Below are 22388 nucleotides of genomic sequence, written 5' to 3'. Positions count from 1 at the left end.
AGTCGCTTAAACAGACGAACATTTTAAAGCACTAAAGGACTAAAGCTGTCATTGCCTCAGACACGGTGCAACTGCAGATCTGTGATCAGTCCTGTAACATCGTGCTTGTGCCCTGTCCGTGGAAATGTGAAGTGTACCAAGCTGTGGGAGTCCAACAACTATGAATTATTCAATCATTTGTGAGCGTGAGTGCAGGAGTATCTGCTTACAGGTAATGGGTGATCGCAGCTGTACTCGATACCACACACAAACTATGACTCTTTGTTGCTAACAATAGAAGGAGATGGTCTATTGTAAACATTTAGTACAGCAGTCAAAACTCATTATCTTCTTTTGGTGATTGAAGGATGAAGACTATCTAAGAGGTCCTTGTAAACACAAAGCACAAGACACTTGAAGGCGTCGGCAAAACTACATCATCTTGTATTCACTAATTCTATTTGTTAATGTCACCATCTGATTGTCTCATCGCTGTGCAAAAGCACTTTCTCTTGAATGTCTGCAAGTTTCCAGCTTTTTAAATATTCACTTTTTACACTTATTTTCTGCTGTTTTTCTTAGAAAATTAATGAAATAATGCATCACTGTACCTTTGCGCCACTCTGACGTGTGCGGCTCTAATGTCCGCTCTCTGTTCTCGCAGCAGCCAGCAAAGGATATGAACTTCGCCCAAACAGCGTTTCATCCACTAGGAAAGTGCTCAGCCGGTCCTTACTGAGCGTGTGCTGGAGGCCTCGGATCAGCTGCACGTCTCTTCTGTCTCCGTTGACGCTCTCGTCCGACGGTTTGGGCTCTGTGTCTTTACGGTGGGGCTCCTCCTGGCTTCCATCGTCCGACTTGGACGCTGTAAAAGCAGTTATTTCTGTAAGTTCGCGACTCTTCCCGCACGACTTTTCTGTATCTTTCAGTTCGTTCGCCGTCAGTTCGGAGAGCCCTTCTGGACTCATTGAACGCTCTTCTTTTTCAGATGAACGTAGAAGATCCATCATCTCTTCAGCTATTGTTTGTTTTTCATTCGCGTCTGGACCGTTTCCAGTAGTTTTCTCCTCAGTTTGGTTCTCAGAGAAGCTCTCTGGTCTCCCACTGGCTCCTGAATGATGAGTACCTGCAATGCTTTCCACTTCAGTTTTAGCCATAACAGTTATCTCAGTGTTATCCTGCATTAAACCCTCCTCAACACCGTCTTCTTCCAGAGATCCCCTGCTTCCTTTATGTTCCTCTAATCGCTCTTTCACAGACTCTTTATCGTTTTGTTCACTCTCTGCTTCTGGTACTAAGTCTTTGACCGCCATCTCCTCTTGCAGTGTGTCTTCGACGGGGCTCTCCTCACATGGTTCACCGCCTTCAGAGCTCCCCGGCTCCGACTCCACGGCTTCCTCTTTGTTTTTCTCCCTTGACTCATTTACAGCTTTTGTCGTTTGCTCTTGTTCTACATTTTCAAACATCTCCCCCATCTTAAGTGGACTCGCTGACCTCGGCAGCTCTGTAGATCCTGACGCCTCTTCGCTGGAGTTGGACACGTGAACGTCCGACTCCTTCAAGTCTTCCAAAGGCTCGACAAACGTCTCAAAAAACTTGGATGTTTGATGCTTGCTCACCCAGTTTGAGACCAGATCTGTGCTGTCTTCTCTCGCTAAGGCCTCTGGGGTTTCTTTACCGACTGCGGCGCTCTCTCCTGTGTTTTCAGCCTCGTTGTTTTGTGATGACTGTCCTTGAGGTTTGAGCAGCACGCTTGCTCCTTCCTCCGAGGCCTTGCTCATCTCCTCCGTGTCTCCCTGCTCTCCGTCGGCAGCAGCGAGGTCGACGGCAGCAGCGTTTTCATCATCGCGTGGGCGCTTGTCCGTGTTTACGTAAGACGGTGCAGTCGGCTGGTCTAACTTGTGAGCTGTATCGTCTAAATCCACGGCGACGGGTGCTGAGGATTGCTCCTGATCACCTGAAGAAGCAGCTATCACTTCATTGACATCACTCTGGACGTTATCGTTCTTTTCGGTCAGATCTGAATCTCTGTTTTCATGCTCGGCATCAGATATTTTGTCTTTTTCATCTTGTTTTGTTTCCTCACTGTCCTTCCTGTCATCTGATTCCTCTTGTATTTCCATGTCACATGTCTCTGGCTCAGAGTTTTTTTTAGGAGATTCGTCTTGCTTCTCCTCCGCTTCTGTAGCCCCACTTCCTACATCACCCTCAGGAGTCTGGTCAACCTTGCCTTTTTCCTCATGTTTTTCAGCACCGTCTTCAGACTCCACCTTTACTTCTTGTACCTCGGCGCTCTTGTCTTCTGTAGGTCCCTCAGTTTTTATCTCGTCCTCTCTACGTTCTGCTGTTTTCTCATCATTTTTGCCCTCAGATTGAGCCTCTACCTCATCCTCGCGAGTTTTGTTCTCTGCTGCGGTGGAAATTTCTCCATTTTCAGCATCAATTCCTCTATTTTCACTGTTCTTGCTTCCTCTTTCAGCTTCGTTCTTGGCATCTTCAGCCTCCACCTTGTTGTTTAGCATCTCCTCAGTCGATAACGTCTCCTGTGCTACATTTGCTGCTTCACTGCCACTCACATCCTCTGACTCAACAGCATTTTCATCAGATATTTTCACATTATCTTTTCCCAAGTCTGCATCTGCACTTCTCTCAGGTTCTTCTGCAGGCTCAGATATTTCCTCTCTCTCTACAACTTTTTTCTCCTCTCGTTCTTTACCGTCTTCGCTCATCGCAGCTTCACTTCGCTCAGCTTTGTTCTCATTCTGACTTTTTTCTGCCTCATCATCCTGTTCGTCATCAGCAGCTGTGCTCGTCTCATTGATCTTTTCACCCTCGTTAGTCTTGTCAGCTCCCTTTTCTTCACATTCTTCCACGTCATTTTCATTCTTGACACGTTCGCTGTCCTCATCTTTCTCTGTCTTTTCTGACTCATCTGTCTTCTCTTCACTTGCGACTGTGTCTTCTTCGCTGTGGGTTTTCTCAGCTTGTTCATCTGCCTTTCCTTCAGTGCTTGAGTCAGTTTTAGTCAACTTTGAAATGTTTTCCGTGCTTTCGACTCTTTCCTCTGTCTTATTCTCATTATTCTCTTCTTCTGTCTTTTCTCTGTCATCTGCTTCTCTTTCCTCATTATTGTCGCCTTCTGCTATCTCATCTGGTTTTATTTGCTTTTCTTCTTCCTTACCTTCCTCTTCAGATTTCTCCTCTATGTTATCATCTCTTTCCACAGATTTTTCTGTCTGCTCTTCTCCCAGATCAAACCTTTCCTGTTGATTTTCATCCTTCCTGGCCTCTACTGCTGACGCTTCCTCTTTTTTAATATCATCTTTATTGCTCTCATCTTTTACATTGCCCTCACTTGTTTCTGCTGTTTTCTCGACGGTGGTGTCTCCGCTCCCCTCCAGCGAGCTGCTTGAATTCTCTGCTGTGATTTCTCTTTCTGATTCTGCGACTCTGCCTTCACTGTCTCCCAGCTGCCTCCTCTCTGTGTTGGTTACAGGTCCCTCTTCACAGCTGAGGGCCTCTCGCTCCTCTGAGGGCTCTGCTTTCATCTCCATTGTCTCGCTCGCTGCCATCGCCTCCGCCTCTGCATTATCTGCCACTGCTGTCTCATCAGTCTTTTTATTCGGCTCTGATGCCAATGACTCATCCTCCTCCCTGCTTTTTGCCCCTTGCCCTGTCTCGTCGGGGTGCGTGTCAGCCTCCACTGCAGTTTTCTCCTCGTCTTTCTCTGCAGCATCAGTGGGTTTAGCTGCAGCATCTTCTTGAGGCTCTGAAGTCTTGTCACCCTCAGCCACTTCCCCTTCAGATACAGGATGCAGACCCGCATCTGCTGTGTCATCTAATTTATCGTTCTCTGCTGTGTTTTCTTCAGGTGCAGCCTTTTCATCTTCCTCATCTTTTGTACTATCTCTGCTCTGGTTGGGCTCTTGTTCAGTCACATCCTCTTGTTCTTTTGGATCAGACGTCTCGTCCTGATTCTGTACCACCACTTCAGCTTCACCAACAGCATCTTCCTCACATTTTGTCTCCTCCTCCTCCTCCTGTACGAGGGTGTGCTGCAGTTCTGTAAATGTCACTGATTTCTCTGGAACTGCATCTGCAAATACAATCGAGAGACCATTCAGGAAAATATATGTTTTAGTGCAAGACTTGACTTGCATATCTTACAGATTTACTTTTAATGAAATGAAAATCTGGTACCTTTGTTGTCCTGTTCATGGCTTTTCTCTTTTTTCTCCTCCTCTGTGCTGGTGTTGCTCAGCTGGGACTCCTCGGCCTGCGTCTCCTGCACAGATATGGCTTGAGAAACAGAACGAGGCATTAAGTAAACATTTAAGCAAGTACAGGATGAACTGCTGAGCCGCTCACTGTGTTGAAAATGGATGTCATAATGAATGAAGCAGAATTTGAACAGTGCAAATGCAATGAGAGACCTGAGCCAATGAAGAAACATACAGTCATGAACAAAAAAATATGTCTTTAATCTTTGCTGGTGCAAACATAAGGGAGCAAAACAACATGCAAAATGATAATTAACATGCACAGAAAGAAACACAGAAACAAGCACGATTCAGTGTGCAACCAAAATAGAATAACAATGCAAACCTATAAGCCTGTTTTAGACCTACTTTGTGTAGAATGTGAATTTAAAACTGTAGATGATGACACACTAAAAGAAAGGAAATGACTTCACTTTGTGCAAACACATTCCAGGAGCACAGTTTGAGTGCAGAATTAACTTTGGTTTGTTTGTTTTCTGAGCTATATTTTGAAATATTTATTTATTTCTCATACTTTCCTTTAACCAAAACTACACAATGCAGCTTTAAGACAAATAAATTGAGCAAATATAAGTTGGAAATGCCAAATACAATCAAAATGTTGTTATAGGCGATAATTTCTTATTTCTATTCAAACATCTCGAAACCTTTTTGGAGAGTAGAACTAAACTCTGACATTAAAAAGGATCAGGCAGAAAATCACACACAAACAACAGAAAATAAGAAAAAAAATACCACAAACAATAACACACAAGTCATTTTTCCACTATTAGATTTTACATGATGTTACTTTAAATTTAACAAGCTGAAAGAGTAGCAGTTGTCAGGTCTGAGCACACCTGCTCCTGGCACTGACTCACACTAAGTGGTCTTCTTGACGACAGCGCTGGTTGTTACAATAGTGGAAAAACCTCCATTCAAGATGGATCCATTCTGTCACTCAGGTGAAAGCTCCAGAGCTGTATTTGTTGGTTTATACTCACCCCTGTCCTGCTCCTCCTCCTCCTCCTGTTTGCTCTCATCTACCGTTTTCTCAGCCTCTCTGTCTCCTGAGGTGTCATCACTCGGTTTATTCTCCTTCCCCGTGGGGACGCTGGTGTCAGAGATGTCTATCTCTTTGCTGTCCCCGTCATTGTTCTGTATGTCAGAGTCTTTAGCCACAGCAGACTCGGCCTCAGTGGCTGCAGCTTCTTCTGGAAATGGTTCGTCCTTTTCATCAGGTGGAACGACAGTTTCCTCCTCATCGACCTCTTTAGCTTGCTCTGCTTTCTCGTCCTCTCTGGAGTCTTCAGCATCACTCTCCTCTCGGTCGCTGCCTGAGGAGCTGGAGCCTGAGCGAGACTTTATGTCTTTTGTGCAGGAAAGATGAAGCATGTTAAAATCACTCCAAACTTCCAATTTGAACTGTAAATAAATGAAGTCTCAGTTCTGCACAAAGTGGCTTTAATTATGTATTTCCTTCTCAAAACATAGTTTGCTGGTTTATAGATGACACATTGTAATTTGTGTATATAAAGCTCAGCTCCATAGATCAGCAGAAAAGCCATTGAAAATATACTGAGTGATTCTGTTTTGCTGTTTTAAAAGCAGTTGTCAAATGAATAAACGATGCCTTTAACTCGGTCATTTGGTTCTCATGCAATACGTGTTCAGACAAGATATTCCACCCACCATCCTTCTCATCGTCCTCAGTCTCAGAGGTGTCTCTCTCTTTAACCTGCCTTTGCCTTTCACGGGATGGCGACGGGGATTTCTTTTCCTCATCTTCTGCAGGGCCTTCATCGTCTGCTTCAAAGTCTTCCTCATAATCTGAAAAGGGAGACATGCAGAGAAGTCACTGAGATACAATGTATGGAAAAGATCTGTGAAGTCTGATGCATATATTCATTTCTTATTGACACAGTCGTTATACCATCTCTAACTTTGTCCTCCTCAGCTCGTGTTTCTTCTTTGACTTGAGTCTCCATGGTTTCATATTCTGAATGGGATGCAGCCTCCTCTCCAGTCGTCTCAGCCCTCATCTCAGGAGCATCCTTTGGGCTAATGCCTGACTCCTCTCTTCTTCCATCCTCTTTGACCCTCTTTGGTGGAGGAGTGGGCTTTTTGTCCAATCCCACTGCTATGATGCACCTGAGAAATTAGCATAATATACCGTAAAAAGTCAGTTTGGAGGAATAGTTTGAAATTTTTGAGAAATACGCTAGTCATTACCAGCAACCTGCAATAACTGATATTTTGGCAGCAGCAACAAAACTGTAAACACGCTGTAAAAAATTGTTTTTCTACATCCACAAGGCTTGAGGGAGTTTAAGCTCATAAATGCTCCACTAGTTTCTATCATGGGCACAGTAACGTGTCACCACTGTGAGGTTACTGAGAAACAGTCCGACATATAACTGCCCTGTTAATGAGAGAGTTTCAGAGGTACTGGTAGGTGCCAGCCAGTTTTTGCTGCCATCGTGCCGAGCCAGGATAACTGTTTCCCCCTGCTTTCAGTGTATACACTAAGCTATGCTAACTGCTGCTGGCCGTACAGCGGCTTAATATCTAATGTACAAGCATGAGAGTGGTATTGATCTTCTGACCTAACTGGCACAAATCTAGCACCTGATCCAAGACTCTGATGTGTAAAATCTGAGTTCCCCTTTAAAAGGAGACCTTACTTGTAGCAGGGAGAAGCCCCCTCTACGCTCGAGAAGCCAAAGTGTCCGTGCCTGCCGCCGAGTCTGGAGCCCCTCCTGTGTTTGAATTCGCAGCAGGAGCTCAGCCGCTCCACCTGCAGCCCATTCAGGAAGAAGGTCAAGCTGAAGGGGAAACCTCTGTGTCGCCTTGAAATGAACTGGAAAGTCTCTGAGGGAAAGATGGAGGATGTAGATGAATGGTAGGAACATTTTCAAGCTCAAGATCATCAAATCTGTGACCTTGGTGTTACATGATACACAGCTAAATTAAAGATACAAAAATAACTCCATTGTATTATCAACTGTTATAGACTGTTTGCTCAAAGGCTGCTGTACACACTTGCTTTATCTAAATGACCCTCCCCCCTGGATTTGCCCTTATTCGTGTGCACAATCACACTTATCTAACAAACACTATCGCATATCCTCACACTGACCTCCCTCACGGAGCAGGCCCTTGTAAACACACAGGTTCTCTCCTCCACAGTGCTGCTGAAACACTTTGACCTCATCCCTCATGTCGGTCAGGTCGTGGGAGAGATGCACCGTTTTGCCAAAGTACATCATGTTCACACACACTCTGCTCTGGTGCACAGAGCTCCTCAACATGGGGGAGTCCTGGATGGGAAAAAAGGGCAAGTTGGTGTCATCTTTAAATGAAGTTAATCCAGTTTAGGAAATTATTTTAAATTCCTAATCCCAATTTGATGTGGATGATCCAACATTTTTGGATGACATTTTCTCTGTAATGATAAATATAAAGCAAATGACTAATAAGAAACAACAACAACATGCACACATTTTGCACTTAACAGTAATTATGACTACAGATACTAATAGAAAATGCTCAGGATCCCTTTGTGCTCTTCTGTATTTGCATATACATACACATTTATCAAAGACACACAAAAGACATGATATAACCTCCTCCTGCTGAATCTGGCAAAAATCACTGCATCTCCTGGACATTTTAATTGTTGGTTTTAATTAATCCTAAGGGGCTGAAGCTTAAAAGTTTGTTGTGGAAAGTTTGGTTGCCAGGGAAAACATAAAGAAAGATAAAGACCTCATTGACGTCAGCTCCACTGGAGGCGGTGGTAGGACGCAGTCTGCGGCCTCTGAGCGTGCCGCTGAGGGTGACCTTTACCCCCCTCTCTTTCCTCTTCGCGGCTGGAGGCACTGGGGTGACAAAGTTGTTGATGACTGGGAGGCAGTAGGGTGAGATGCCATGGGAGGCCTCCTTTGTGGTCCAACGTCTGCGGCACTCCTTGTCCATCTGGAAGTTAATGAAGTCATGTTGTGAAAAGACTTCAGTAAGTGTAATGACACTGTCTTTGCATGGGCAAACAGGTACTTTCAGTGCAGACATAATGTTATACACTTACAACTATAAAGTTTCTTCAACTCTAAAGAGTAGTTTCCAAACAATGTAACCAAAGGTAGATGATACTGGACTGACTTTAGAAGTAGTGTCATATAGCCCATTATCATTGTGGTCGTAAAAACTGCAGTTCCTTGAATGACCATTTGAGGCTGGCTCAAACGGCGGGTCAATCCCCATAGACATCCATATTAAAAGGCCATTCTTACAGCACAAATAAACATGTTTTCAGCCTGGTATAAAAAGTGCCTTTGGTCTTTATTAATTTCTCCGTTCATGACAACTGCACTGTAGTATGTTTTGTCTGTATAGAAAAACAAATGTGTTATTTTTTTGTCCCCAAGACTGTTCTACCTTGTCTGCCCTATTGCGCTGTGATTGGCTTGTACTCATTGCCTGACACTTGCTGTGAGCGCAAGTATAGTTATCGAGTACCCTTAAAAAAACAAAAGTCAATGTTGGCTCATTAGTTTCTTTTTTTTTCCTACTATTTTCAGTGTTCAGTCTCAGTTTGTTTACTATTAGGCACCAACACTACTTGCTTAGGTTTAGAAAAAGACGGTTTAGTTAAAATAGAACATTTCACAATGTTACATATGAATGGGTGAGTGAATGACAATGTGTCTCACAGTGCCGTTGAACAGCTGGTCGTTCTCATTGGAGGACTCCAGGAGTCTGTAAGGGGAGCTGCGTCTGAGCGAAGCCGTCGTGCTGTTACTGTGGATCGGCTTCAGACGCACCGGCCTCTGCATCTTCCCCGGAGCCGTGTTGGGTCGAGACGAGCCAGGCTGCAGTATTCATAACACACATGCAGTTAGCATTCATGCTAACAGCAAACACTGTATATTAACCTATCTGCATATATATATATATGGAAACCAATGAAGTACAGCGTAAAATTTAATTCAGGACAGTGACCCTTTACATTTTCCCCAATTTTTCTTACTTACCATCAATAAGCAGTAACTCAGAGCTTTTTGAGGGAAATCTCTTAGTTGATCGCCATGTAGTTGTAGAATACGGTCAGGCAGAATAAGGTACTGATAAGACTAATAATGAGCCAATATGCTACAAATATGCATGCTAATAGGCAACTAGCTAAGTATGAATATGTCTATGTTAATATAATATGTATAATATTTAATTATTTCTATGCAGTGCATAATTCTTTTTACAGTGTGTGTCCGTGGTTGCCTGCTGGTTTTTGCACATCACCAATAGGTGCTGCAATATAATGTTATACTCAATATGTTGTAGTATTTCAATTGAATGTAGTCTGTTATATTTCTCATTTATAGCATTATGCAGAATTTCTTTGCCCTTTTTGGCTGCAGTTCATGATAAATGACACGACAGGTGTCTGCAAATGCACATAAGTAATCCTTTCAGAAGTGCCTTGGCATTTCATTCACCATATCACTGTTGATGTATTTTAAACAAGCCGCTGCCTGCTGAGAGTGTGAGATGTTTGCAGACTTAAAGAGGAGAGGGATTTCACAGGGTAAACTGAGATCAAGGCCAGGATTACCAGCTCTATTTATTTTGGCATCAAGGTCTGTGACTTTTTATATTTCAAAGATAACACACTTCTAATCCCACTGCTTCACTTGAAACACTCTTGTTTGCACACAGAGCAAACAGCAGCGGAAACAGCTCTTCAAACTTAAGTGTCAGTGTAAACATGCACAGATCATCAGTGTGAAGGGATAATGATTTTCATTACAGTCTGACATTCATCGCCTGAGAGGATATCTTGGGTTTAGACACCATTCAGCTGTGACTGAGTTTGACTGATTTAAACAGATCTTAATTTTTTTGCCCATTGAAGTGAAATTGTGGGTGTTTGACTGCAGCTCAAACTGTTTGTTCATCTGTCTGTCCAGCAAACATGAGTTGGTTGAATTCTTGACACAACTCAGTGTGATGATGCATCATTACAGTTTAAAAACTACACTGACTGGTCAAATGCACTGCAATTAAATGAATAATTCAACATTTATGGGATTGATTTGCTTAAATGAGAAGATCAACACATGTGTGCATAAAGATAAATCTGACCTGGAGTCAGCAGATGTTTATGTTAAGATAAAGCTTGGAAATGGGAAAACATGCCTGGCTCTTCCCAAAGATGTTGACAGAAGACCTTGCTCCGGTCAAGAAATAGTCCAGCACTTTATTTTCATTATTGATTAATCTGTCGATTATTTTCATGATTAATCGAAAAATGTGCAACCAACAGTCAAAAACCCAAAGACTCCTCATTTACTATCATAAATGACAAATATATAAGCAGCAAATCATTACATTTAAGAATCCAGAACCAGCAAATGTTTGACATTTTGGTTGAAAAATGAAAAAATCGATAGCAAGAAAATAGTTGGCGATTAATTTTTTTTTTTTGGACTGACTAATCGACTCTTACTGAAAATCTTACTGATGAAGGCACTTCAATTAAAATTAAACCTCATATTTTTATCTTGTAAAACACAGGTCTGATTGACCTATCCATCTCAAACTGATGGGCCTTATAAACCAGTTAACTAAAGGTCAATGCATTTAAAAAACCTTCTTTGCATGATGGAGATGCAGTAATTAAAGGTCACATTTCAAAGGCGCTTGATTAAGAACTTGCATCAGTGGTGCTCCTGATTGGCCAAATGGTTTCCTGTCTCATTCACAGGTGACAACAGATTAAAAATGATCTTACAGATTTTATATCCACTGGGTGACACATGTTTTGACTCACAGACTCGGAGGATTCAGAGTGCTCCCCCTCTGGCCCAGAGTGCTGCTTTCGGATGCCCCTGGCACCCGTGGGTGGGCGTGGAGACAGGATGCGGATGAGGTCTTCTTCATACCTTTTAGACCGCTCCAACTTCCAAAACAAGACCGTTCATTAATGTTACCATCTTTTGTGGTGCTACATATAAAGACTTGTATTACAAATTGAAATATATTTGTAAAAAAAAAAAAGTACAATAATATCTCTGTAATTAATGGTAATAGATTGTAAACGCTAACAGCCGGTGCTAAAAAAGGAAAATCAAAACTGGACACTGAAGAGGATTTTTTTAAATAATTGTGAGTCATTAATTTAGAAATCAAGGCAGCAGAGGAGTGTTTAAATGTAAATGATGTACCTTGATCTTCTGCACTCTTTCCCTCCTTGCAAACTCCTCCAGTCTCCTTTTGATCTCTGTTTGATGCACACGCTGTATGGGAGGGGCACAGAACACATTACCATCATTTATTATGCAAGTAGAGGCACAGATTAACTCAGTGTTTTGACTGCTTTTTCCTCTTAGTACACTGTGTTCCTCCCACCTCCATGTCCAGCACCTTGTGGAAAATGGCCTGGGCCAGGCATTCTCGAACGTGCCTCTGGTGGGCTCTCTGGATCAGCTTGTTTCTGTACTCCTTGTCTGGAACGATACGCCCACTCCTGGTGATCTGATAACAGTGATCGTGTCAGCGGGGTTATATATATATTAAAGATGTTGGTTTTTGAAGGCTGTTAAGAGTGTTTTCAATCCTGTACCAAAGTAAATGAATTTTGGGGAGAGGTAAGAGCCGTATTACAGGATATTTTATCAATAGAGTTAGATATGGAACCTAAATTATTTCTTCTGGGTTTATATCCTACAGGTTTGAATATAGATAGCTGTCAAAAGCTCTTCATAAATATAGGAATATTACAAGCTAAGAGAGTGATAGCTCTGTCGTTGAAGAAGATTGGCAAACCAAGCATTGGGCAGTGGTTCAAAGAATTGTCTTTATGTTTGCCATTGGAAAAAATAACGTATACTTTAAAAGATAAGCTAGAAATGTTTCAGAAAGTGTGGGGGGGTTATATTTGGTATATTAAGAACAAAGATTTGTCTAATTTGCTGAGCAAAACTGGGACAACATAACTTCTCCCAGTACAGGACCACAATCATGAGCTGCACTTTATTTTTCTTTTGTATTTCTTCTTTCACCTCATGGTCTCAAATGCTGTTTTTGAATGTACCTAATGTCTGTTTATTTGTTTGTTTACCGTTAAATATGTGTGTGTAACTTTGATATATCTGCACAAAACTTCAATAAATATATTGTTTAAAAAAAAAAGAGTGTTTTCAAACCAAGGTCACTGATAGCTAATATTTTGCGCAGAAATACAAAATCATTAAAGGTCCTGAAAATGTATTCTCTCCCTATGAGTAATGAGGTCCTGCATGAACAGAATATTACGTGAAAGAACAGTTTTTTAAGTTTTCATGTTATTTTTCGTACTGGTTTGACTTGCTTGGCTGGGAAAATGTGATGTCACGTACTTCTGTGCACCAATCAGGACTGTTAACTAAACTTTAAGCACTTTTAAAGTACATTTCCTTGCAGCTGTTACACAATGTTTCATGTAGTTGTGCTCAAGGAGGAGCGATCTTGTGAGTGATGGAAACTACCTGACAGCCAATATTTAAAAACACATGATTACTCAATTGCAACATCAGCAACTGAAGACATTTCCCCTCACTGCGAGTGATGACAGGCTGTAAAATGAGCGATACTGTTGGTGATAATGGATATCATAAGAAATCAGAAGTTGGACAGACCCACGTTTGCAGCCAGTTTTCACTGTATCACCATCATCATCATCATCATCATCATCAGAGCTATGGCCAGGATTTTATAAAGACTAAATGACGTCTTATATCCATATCCACCAAGCACCAACCAAACATCCTGACTGGTTAAACATATTTTCTTTTTTTAATCCATTTAACTGTTCAAATATATTTTCTCTATATTTTGCCTCCTTGAATACTGTTTAAAATCCTTCCCACTGCCAGGATATAATTCTTTAATGTATCTTAATTTAGTACTTTTAGTTTTAAACACATTTATAATTATTTAGCTTCAGTGTAATTTCACTGTCACTGTAGAAAGTAAATTATTTTTCAGTTTGTTAATGTCCCAATTGCAACGCTGATGATAGGACCATCAGCTCAGACCCTGATCATCATCCCGCTGACGTACCAGTCCTGCTCTCTGCAGGTGTCTCCTGATCCGAGTGCTGCTGAAGTATCCAGCGAGGTGTTTGTCTGTGAGACTGTTATAGGCTGAAATTAGTCTACAGACCAAAAAAAAAAAAAAAGACACAAAACAGTCATTGAATTAATCGCATAAACAGTTCCTAAAACAAAACACGTCACTTTATGGAGAACATGCAGGCTTTGCATTTCGTCTTCCTTTAGACTCACTCCAGAAGTCTTGATTACAGCTAACAGAAAACCAGAATCTCAATCAAATGGTTTAGTGGGACACAACACCATGTTTGTTTGTTGTCCTCATTAACGAGACATCAGATCGTCACAGCCGGGCTCGTCTCGGAGCGTTTTTCCAACACAGATTTGATTTCCTCCAGCATTTGTGTACGAGACAACAGGATCTTACAACTATAGGGTCTGTTACCGGAGTCTGATTACGAACAGGAATTAGAGGGGATGGCACACTTAACCCCGTCTGCCTCCTCTTTGTGCAGCACGCTTGTTTCTGTCTGGTGCTCCTCGGCTTTGGCTGCAGACCCACAACACGGTGGTTTAACTATCACTTGTCATTTTAAAGCTTTTTTCTTTGAAGAAAGCGAATTTATGAGCTGTGTTTCTTTCTGCTTCGCATTCAGTTTTACTATTTTTTTAGTGGGTCTATTACAACAGTATCATGTTTGGAGTCAAATAAAGGTGGTTCATTATCTCTCTGTGGTGACTATAATTGTATTTCTATCATATATTTTTATTAATAAGTTAGCAGGGTGTCTGAAGCATTTAAATTGAATGTTTTGAATAGGTAAAGCACAAGTCTGACTGCTGTTAATAGTTAAACTGGGTTAAATGCAAAGAAAGAATGTGACTGTGAGGATCAATACAGGATAACGTAACTTAGTATTAATATGTAAGCAGTAGTTTATGTTGCAGATGGAGCTCATTTTTATCTACTTCATACACATTTAATAGTTTAACTCATATCAATGCATCATATTTCTTGAAAACTATGCTATGTACTAAAAAACAAGCAGGTTACCTCAGTTTTTACCTCAGTAGTAAATGTAGTGAGTGTGCTTGGCTACTTTCCAGTGTTGAGAACAGTAAATTTGCTTTGTGGTTTTGATGAGTAAAGCATCAAAAATAGTATTTTCATCATTCTCCATCTTTGTTTCTGCTGTTTCTTTTATCTTCAGGTTGTGTTTAATGACATTTGCTGTTCACAGTAAAGCGCATAGCTGATGAGTCAGCTACAACTGCTACAACTTTTTATTGATTAGTCATAGGAGTCTATTGGTAGACTAGCCTAACAGTAGCATTAGCATAGGTTTAGACTCAATTAAAAGTAGTTAATTATGCCTATGGTGACTATATTTCTTTATATATTATTTTTCACTGGAAGACAACATAGGCTGGACTAACTTACACCACAGTTTAAGTGAAACCTGGACCAGGACTCGCTCCCCTCCTGAATATTAAAAATGAACCTACCCCGGGTTGAGGTGACTCATGGCTTTCAGCTCGCGCCCTCCTCAGAAACCCCCCACAGCGTTTCAGGTATGAAGGCTCGTGGACTCGGTCTGCTTTGGACCAGGTCGAGGCCGGTGTGAAGTCAAACGTAGCCGGCAGAGTTGTTGCAAAGTGCGGCAGTGAATTCAGCTGAGCCGGACTGAGGCTGCGCTCCTCCCGCAGCGGAACTGATGACACCCGCCGGTTGCCATGGGAGATCACGTGACGATGCTGCCGGTTTGATGAAGCTGGTTTCTGTTTACAGAGTCCCTCTAACATGAGAGCAGAGCTGGAGGAACTGTTCAGGTCTTTTACTTTAGTAGAAACAGCAATACATCACTCTGAAAATACTACTGAGAGTACTGCATTCAGAACCATAAACCTTAAAAGTATCATCAACAAACTTTATTTAAATGATCAAAAGTAAAAAGTACTCATTCTGCAGTGTGTTTTATTATCAAATATGATTTTTTTGAAATATTACTGGTGCATTAATATGTAGTTACTTCTTATACAGCTGGGTAGTTTAATCTATAAGCAGTGCTGGAAAGTACATTTACTGAAATATTTCACTTAAAACAATTTTGAGGTACCTTTCAAAGGGAATAATTGTATTTTTTTTTATGTCATTGCATTTAGTCACATTGCAGATTCTAATTATTTGTTCATAATATAGTCAGTAAATAAATCATGATGTATGATTGGTAGTTAAATCCAAGGTTTCCCATCACAGGGCTCAGGCTCGGTCACCAGAGGAATATGAATGGTCACCAGATCCAATCTTTGCCTTTTTGTGAAATATTGGATGATTTTACATTTGTGGCCCGAAAACAGTGATTTAAATTAAACCGTCTGAAAAGCTTAGGGTAAAAAAAGGTAAAAATAGCAGTAAACTGACACACTCAGGCAATTACCTCAAAATTGTACTTAAGCATTATACCTGAGTAAATGTACTTAGTTAATGATTACCTAATGCAGTCGCTGTGTGTGTGTATTTTGGGTAAACTGTGTATGAGTCCTCATAGAGTTGTTGGTGCTGTATTTTATCATTATATCCACCGAGCAAAATATAAAACTGTAGGATCTTGAAACAAGTAATCTATTAAAAAATATTGCATTTTAAAAAATATCCGTTTTGTTTGCTTTCACAGACTTACTGATTAAAATCACATCGAATTACAGCTTTGAACTCTGATTGTAAAGGTTTTAAAACATGTGATCTGTAGACCACCCAGCACAATGGGAAACTGATCCAGTGGCAAAGTTTTCACCTCAGAAAATACATCCACAGTTAACCAGGATGCTTCAGCTGCAGGTCCTCTGTGGCCCTCTTGTGGAAAACAGGAAAATTGCTTTTGCTAGGACACAGCATCATTTTACATTTTCTATTACTGCATGGACAGCGTGCAAGCCACATCTTATGTGACACTAGTTAGAGCTACATTAACCCTATACAACAGATAATCATGATGGTAAATTTGGTCAGATCATCTATTATTATTAGAACTTCTGTGGCTTTGCTTGCTGCTCTGTTTTCCAGGGTCTCTTGAACTCGGCTCCTCTTTATAATAGAAGTGTTTGTCAGTTCCAGAGTTGACCAGTAAGAGGAGCCATGTTTCTGTCTCTAGATGTGACAAAGCTTGGGAATCTCGCTCCTCAAGCAGCACTGATGAATACATCCTGTTCAAAGATGCAACAGGAGACATAGATACCCAACGATGAATTTTTCAAATGTACATGTGACATAAGGTAGAGTACATTTAATGTGGAACTCAAAGGAAAGTCAGGGGTTCAAGGTCTTTCTCAACAACACTTGCCTATGATGCTGCACAGAGGATGCTGGACCCAGGGTCTCTACTGAACAAGCTGTCCAGCCACTAAAAAATGTTCCAGCTGGCTCATGCAAACAATCACTATTCTGACATGTTGGAGACATTTCATTTCAAATCATGCAGAAGTTGGACCACAATATAATATAAGCAGCACTTCCCTTCTCTTACAAATCCAAAGATACACTTTAGTGCATTTTTTTCCCTTTTTTTTTTAAAAGCAAATGAGCTATGAAGGCTTCAAAGTGGACGATATCAGTGTAGAATAAACGTATTGTATGCACATACAAAGGGTGCAGGGTACATTATAGTAATATAATGTATTTTTTAAAAAGCAAAACACATAAAGCAAGAAAATGAAATGCAGAAAAAGAGGCTGCCCGCTACATCAACTGTTTTTGCATTTTCTAATTCAAATTGGTGTTCGTATTTATGTGTGCGTATGAGTGAAGGTCAGTCTCGCTGCTGGAATGAGGAGATATAATGGGAACTTACCCTTGATGGAGTCACAACCATTTGCATCCTCAGATGTTCTCTGATACAGTACTGTAAAAGATGAGGTTGAGGTATTTCTTACAGAGAGAATAGACACCTGCAGAATTAGACACCTTGAACTGTGTGTTAACACGAGGCAACATACAGAGTCTGTGGCAGTGCCTTCTAGAAAGGTTTTGTCATTGAGTTTAACACTGATTTTGATTGTGATTCATCATCATCTCCTGCAATTTATTTATCCCAAGCATATATAGACAATATAAGAAACTAAATAAACTAGAAAGCTTTAAATTTCTCATAATATTATTTTTTCTCCATTTCTTTGTTGTCTTTTGACTGGCTGAGCTTCGCCTTGTGGACGTGCGACGGTCAGACCTCAGACCAGAGGAGGCTGGTCGGTGTGTTTGCTGCTCGTTTACACTCACCAGCATCTCTGCATTTCTCTCTTAACCTCCTGTTTCCCACCGGGATGCCAACACACACCTGTGGATGTTTGAGACAGCCGGGGGGAAAAAAAACACAAAAACTGAGCGATAACACAGGTCACAGATAACATCTTGTAGCAGCAAGTGAATCGATGTGTGTGTGTGCCTATTTGTCTGCGTAGTCACAAATCTTCTAGTTATAAGACGTTTAACTCACTTTATCATGCTGAAAGCTCCAGACAGCACATTTCAAATGCTTATTTACAAATCCTAAGAGATATATAACTGTCAGAGTCAAAATTATTATTCTTATGAACTAAAACAGCACAAAATACACCCAGTGTGAAAAAGTTATTGTAGTTTCCTTCTACAAGAAATATACACATATATCCGGGAGCAAACCAAATGGTGATATAGCCGTATTACTACAAATGCTAGTGTCATTAGTGGTATACTGTGAGTACTAATTAAATAAGAGCAGGGTGACATATTCATGACATATGAAAAATACAAAAATCCTGAAAAATGCTGTTTTCAGACCATCTCATTAAAGAGGCTAGAGATGGAAACTAAAATTGATTATCAGAGTGTTTCATTAATCATCAGGGCTGCTCAAAACACGCTCTGCAGAGCTTCATCACCTCGGTCCTCTCTCGCACTAAGCAGTGGACTTGAACTAAGGTGAGCAGCCAGGTAGATGATAGGCTACCTGTTTAAACATTCACTACCTGTCAAGCCGGTGGAATTGAGATGGACATGCTTTCAATGCTGGCAATAAACACAGTAATCAAGGCAGGCATTTCACCAGCACTAAATGCCTAATACACAACGCAAGTCTTAAAATAACAATTAGGGTAGAAATAGAGGAGGGGTGATTATAAATTCCATTCAGGAAAGGGTCTTAGCTGTAAACTGGGAGGTGGCAGGGGAGTCATGCAGCTCTGAGATGGGGGGGGTTGAGGGGTGGGGGGGGCAGCAGTTTTTGCAATCAGCGTTAAATAGAGCAGTTTTGTGCCTGTGTGATTGTCAAGTGGGCCATTACTCGTTGATAAGAGCACTTTTTCCTTATGCCGCTCTGATTGGGCTGAGCATGCTGCTCCCTCTCACATGCTGTCCCAATGCAATCAGGCCCCTTTTTCACTGCACTGCCATTTTCACTGCTGTGATTTCCACCCAATCCCCCCATTGGCCCCCAGCCAACGCAACTCCCACCCCCCCGTCCTCCAGCACCCCACCTCCCCCCTTCAGATTCGATGAGTACCCATTTACAGCAAGGAGAAAAGGTCATGCCAAACTCGTTGTGTCAATTGTAAACCACCCCAATTCGCACTGATTTCAATGAAATAAATGAGTAGGTGCAGCCCCAAAGAAAGCAAAGGTCCATGTGGAAGTGGCAAATTAGGAGATTTTCTCAGAGGCTCATCGGGGCCAAACGCTCATCACCTCTCTAGAAGAGAGGCCTCCACGTTCCTTGTTCTTACAGTATGTGTCCTGTGTGTCTTCTCAGAGGAAACTTTTCCAAGTTAATTAAAAAAAAGATCATCTTGGATGTAGAAACATGCAGAATGATACCAATTTTGCATCTTATCAGGATGAAAATGGACCAAACAAGTTTTAATATTTACAGTAATCACCCTTCTGCAGTTCTTGTTTGGAGATACAGTGTCACGCGTGTCAATGGGGGTCTTTCTGTTTGTCAAAGAAGCGGCACTGGACTCCACTTCTTAATTTAACAGCTGTCCTTACTGGAGCACTTATGTTAACCTTTGTGTTTTGTTGACATCAGCTTTACTTCCTCTTTGTTACTGCTGTTTGTGTGAAAATGAAAATAACTCCACAATTAACCAATTCTTTTCTTTGAAATATATAATTTCTATTTTCTTTCCTTCTGACCTTTTTAAACCCAAACTATAGAAAACTAAAGGAAATGATCGTTCTTCCTTTATCATAAACAGGACTTTTGATTGAGGTGACAAAATACAGAAATGATGCCAAATAAGGAATTATTACAAGTTCTATATGTAATACAGGCTATGAATAATGAACTACATATGCAAAAAGTCCTTCACACGCAAAGAAAATCCAAAATCCAAATAGACCTGTATGTGAGTTGGGAAGGGGTAGCGCAGCATAAAAAGTAGTGTTAAAACCAATCACAGATAGAAATCCACTGTATTCAACCACTTCTTACCCCAATCAGAAGAAATGGGTCATTGTCTGTAGCAGATTTATCCGTTCAAAATAGCGTTTATAAGCAATTAGAGAAAATCATGAAGTTTTAAGATGCTGAAACAACGTTAAGTATGTTTTTGGAGCTGTTAAAGGGGGGCCAGGATCTCCAGGACCCCAAAGTGAACATTCAGGTTAAGAAGAGCTCTTGTTATTATCATTTCAGCATCAAATTTACTCTCTCTAAAGACTCCCTAACGAGTGTAAATTTTAACAATGGAGAATAAAATTCAGTGTTAAAGCAGCTTTATTAAGCCTGCTATCACGCTATAAGTTGCATGATTGTCCAGGGACCCACTTTGAGACCACTGACCTACGCGCTGCCTCTCCCACCTGATGATGCAGTATTCATAGACCAGCAGCAGCCTCGCACATGGCCGGACGTAAAGCTGCACAGCAGTGGAACAAGTCTGCAAGCATGTTGACGGATGAGACATTTGTTTTTGTCTGGTCCACATCACGCAAAACATTTACCAAGTCAGCCATGCAATGTGGAAAATGAAAACATGCGACTCTTACACACTCAGATTTACATCTCTCCCAGCTTCTGCGGTCCTATCACGTCTTCTACAGATGGTGCGTTGGAGCGATAAAGACTTTCATGTCTGAGAAAGGATTTGTCTTAGATAGGTAGGTATTATTTTTTTTTGGTGTTATATTGCACAGTAACGCTGTCTCTTGCTGACATTACATTTCTCCTCTCACCTTTGACCTCTCTGTCTGAACTCATGGCTGAGGTCAGAATGAAACATCTTCTCAGGACTTTTTCGTACTTTAAAGTGTTACAGCAACAAGGACTGAGGAGTGGTTGTCTCTCGAGCTGCTTTAGTGAACTCCACTCTGCAGCTTGCAATGCTTGAGATGTGTCATCTGATAAAAAAAAAAAAGCATTCATCTCCACCATGTGGAACAGGACACATCTCGATGGAGGCACGCAAACTCCTTTATCCCTCTGCGATGGTGCGATAAGGATGCAGACTCATGCCGGTGCAGGTCGGACTGTTATCCCGTCAGAACAGAAAATAGCCTTTTGCTGTGTGTGTGCGTGTGGCAGCTGGGATGGAAGGGTGTGTGTGTGTGTGTGTGTGTGGGGCGGTTGAGATGGTTGAGTTTGCGTGAGCGACTGGGTTGAATGAGCAAAAAGATAAAAAGAAGCAAGTCGGCAACTGTGTGTTTTCTGTCTCTCCTGTTCATCCAATCCTCAAAGTATCTGCGTTACCTCTTGGAAACCTGTCAGTGCTTGATGTAGACTGAAAGTTGGCGTGATTTGCATACAGGTTTAAAGCAGGTGAGCTGCCTGATGTTGTGATGCACTTTGAGAGGCAAAGAGCAGTGATGGAAAGTAATTAAGTACACTTACTCAAGTAGATGTGCGTATATGAGTTTTTGATTTCTTTCTGAGAATAAGAGAAAAAATGAGGGACACACTGACTCGTTCATTGAAAGCCACATGCTGCTGTTTTGACGGGGGATCAATTCTAGACGATACGTTATCTTGCATCTGTTGTATTAAACCGCATCAGTTTTAGCTATAAATTGGCAACTAAGTGTACATACTCATGCTCAACCAACACTGAATATGAAAACTGGCCATATTAGGATTCATAGTCTTAAACAAAGTCGGATTATCAACGGGGTCCCAGAGCCAGAGGGGCTCCAAAAGTTATTTTCGTTGCAAGTCAGCTTGTTTTGGCTATTTTAAGCTGGGCTTAGCCTTTGTGTGAGTGCTCCCAAACAGGGACCAGTAGCTGATGTTGATGAGATCTGGAGGATACCAGCAGAAACAAGTCCCTTTCTCTCGGTGGCTGGAGCTCCAGCTTGGGATCTTGTGTCTGCTGGGGAAAACGTACGGGGAAGTCGCTGATGTGTTGGTGGATCCTTTTGCGCTCTTGTTTGATGTCACTTTGATATTTTACATCTTTTGGAACCTGAATATTGTCTCCCTTCACTCCTCTGCTCTCATGCACACACATGGGACACACAGCCTCCACCCACCTGCCCCCAGACACACCTGATGGAGGTCTGCACTCTACTGGGTGCTCTCTTCTAGTTGTAAAATGTAAACTTACACCAGAGCAGCCCTGCGTCAAAATCTATTTTAAAGAGCTTCATTATTTTATTTGTAGCACTTGGGGGACAGAAAATATAATGTTCAGAATTATGTTTTCATTTGTGTGCAATCACCTGGATATGAATATGAGTATGATAATAATATGAATCTTTGTGTTTTCGCTACCTCAGAACGGGCTCTTTATCTACAAAGGGAGCGGGTCCTCTTCCACAGGGTCGTCCATGTTGCACCGCCATGTTTCTGCAGTAGCTCAGAAGGGACAAACCAAACACTGGCACTGCGAAGTGCCACTGCAGAGGAGCATGAGGAGAGGTGTATTCAGTTGCAATTTGTGACCTCACAGCCAGATGCCACTAAATCCTACACAGTAGGTGTTTAAGTAGTGTTTAATCAAATTACTGCAACACACAAATCAAAGGTTGTGAGATGATTGACAGGATTGGAAAGATGACAGTCTGCAACATTTTCTCAGATTGTACTGTAATATT

The 22388-nt window shown here is 41.4% G+C and overlaps 1 protein-coding gene across 1 annotated transcript; it reads right to left on the bottom strand.

Annotated features, from left to right (window-relative positions):
- Window positions 1-617: 617 nt before the first annotated feature.
- erich3 (glutamate-rich 3) lies at window positions 618-14853 on the bottom strand. The gene is made up of 14 exons (XM_041935362.1): window positions 14834-14853; window positions 13338-13431; window positions 11646-11771; window positions 11462-11533; window positions 11068-11196; window positions 8951-9109; window positions 8007-8216; window positions 7378-7558; window positions 6923-7109; window positions 6172-6389; window positions 5931-6068; window positions 5243-5608; window positions 4180-4278; window positions 618-4075 (listed from the first exon to the last, which is right to left on the bottom strand). The coding sequence occupies exons 1-14, from the start codon at window positions 14851-14853 to the stop codon at window positions 618-620; spliced, it is 5457 nt and encodes a 1818-aa protein (XP_041791296.1).
- Window positions 14854-22388: the final 7535 nt, after the last annotated feature.

This window comes from Chelmon rostratus, chromosome 4, assembly GCF_017976325.1.
Source record: "Chelmon rostratus isolate fCheRos1 chromosome 4, fCheRos1.pri, whole genome shotgun sequence".
NCBI classification, from domain to species: domain Eukaryota; kingdom Metazoa; phylum Chordata; class Actinopteri; order Chaetodontiformes; family Chaetodontidae; genus Chelmon; species Chelmon rostratus.
Note: the sequence above shows the minus strand (reverse complement) of the source record. Positions and strands in the feature narration are given on the sequence as shown.

What these genes read in the sequence shown, in the direction of transcription:
- erich3 (XM_041935362.1), bottom strand. Translation starts at nt 14,853, where the DNA reads ATGAGTCACCTCAACCCGGG. An exon ending in AAAGAGTGCAGAAGATCAAG is followed by an intron (nt 11,197 to 11,461) that starts GTACATCATTTA and finishes TTGTTTTGGAAG; the next exon opens with TTGGAGCGGTCTAAAAGGTA. An exon ending in GGAGGACAAAGTTAGAGATG is followed by an intron (nt 6,069 to 6,171) that starts GTATAACGACTG and finishes CTCCCTTTTCAG; the next exon opens with ATTATGAGGAAGACTTTGAA.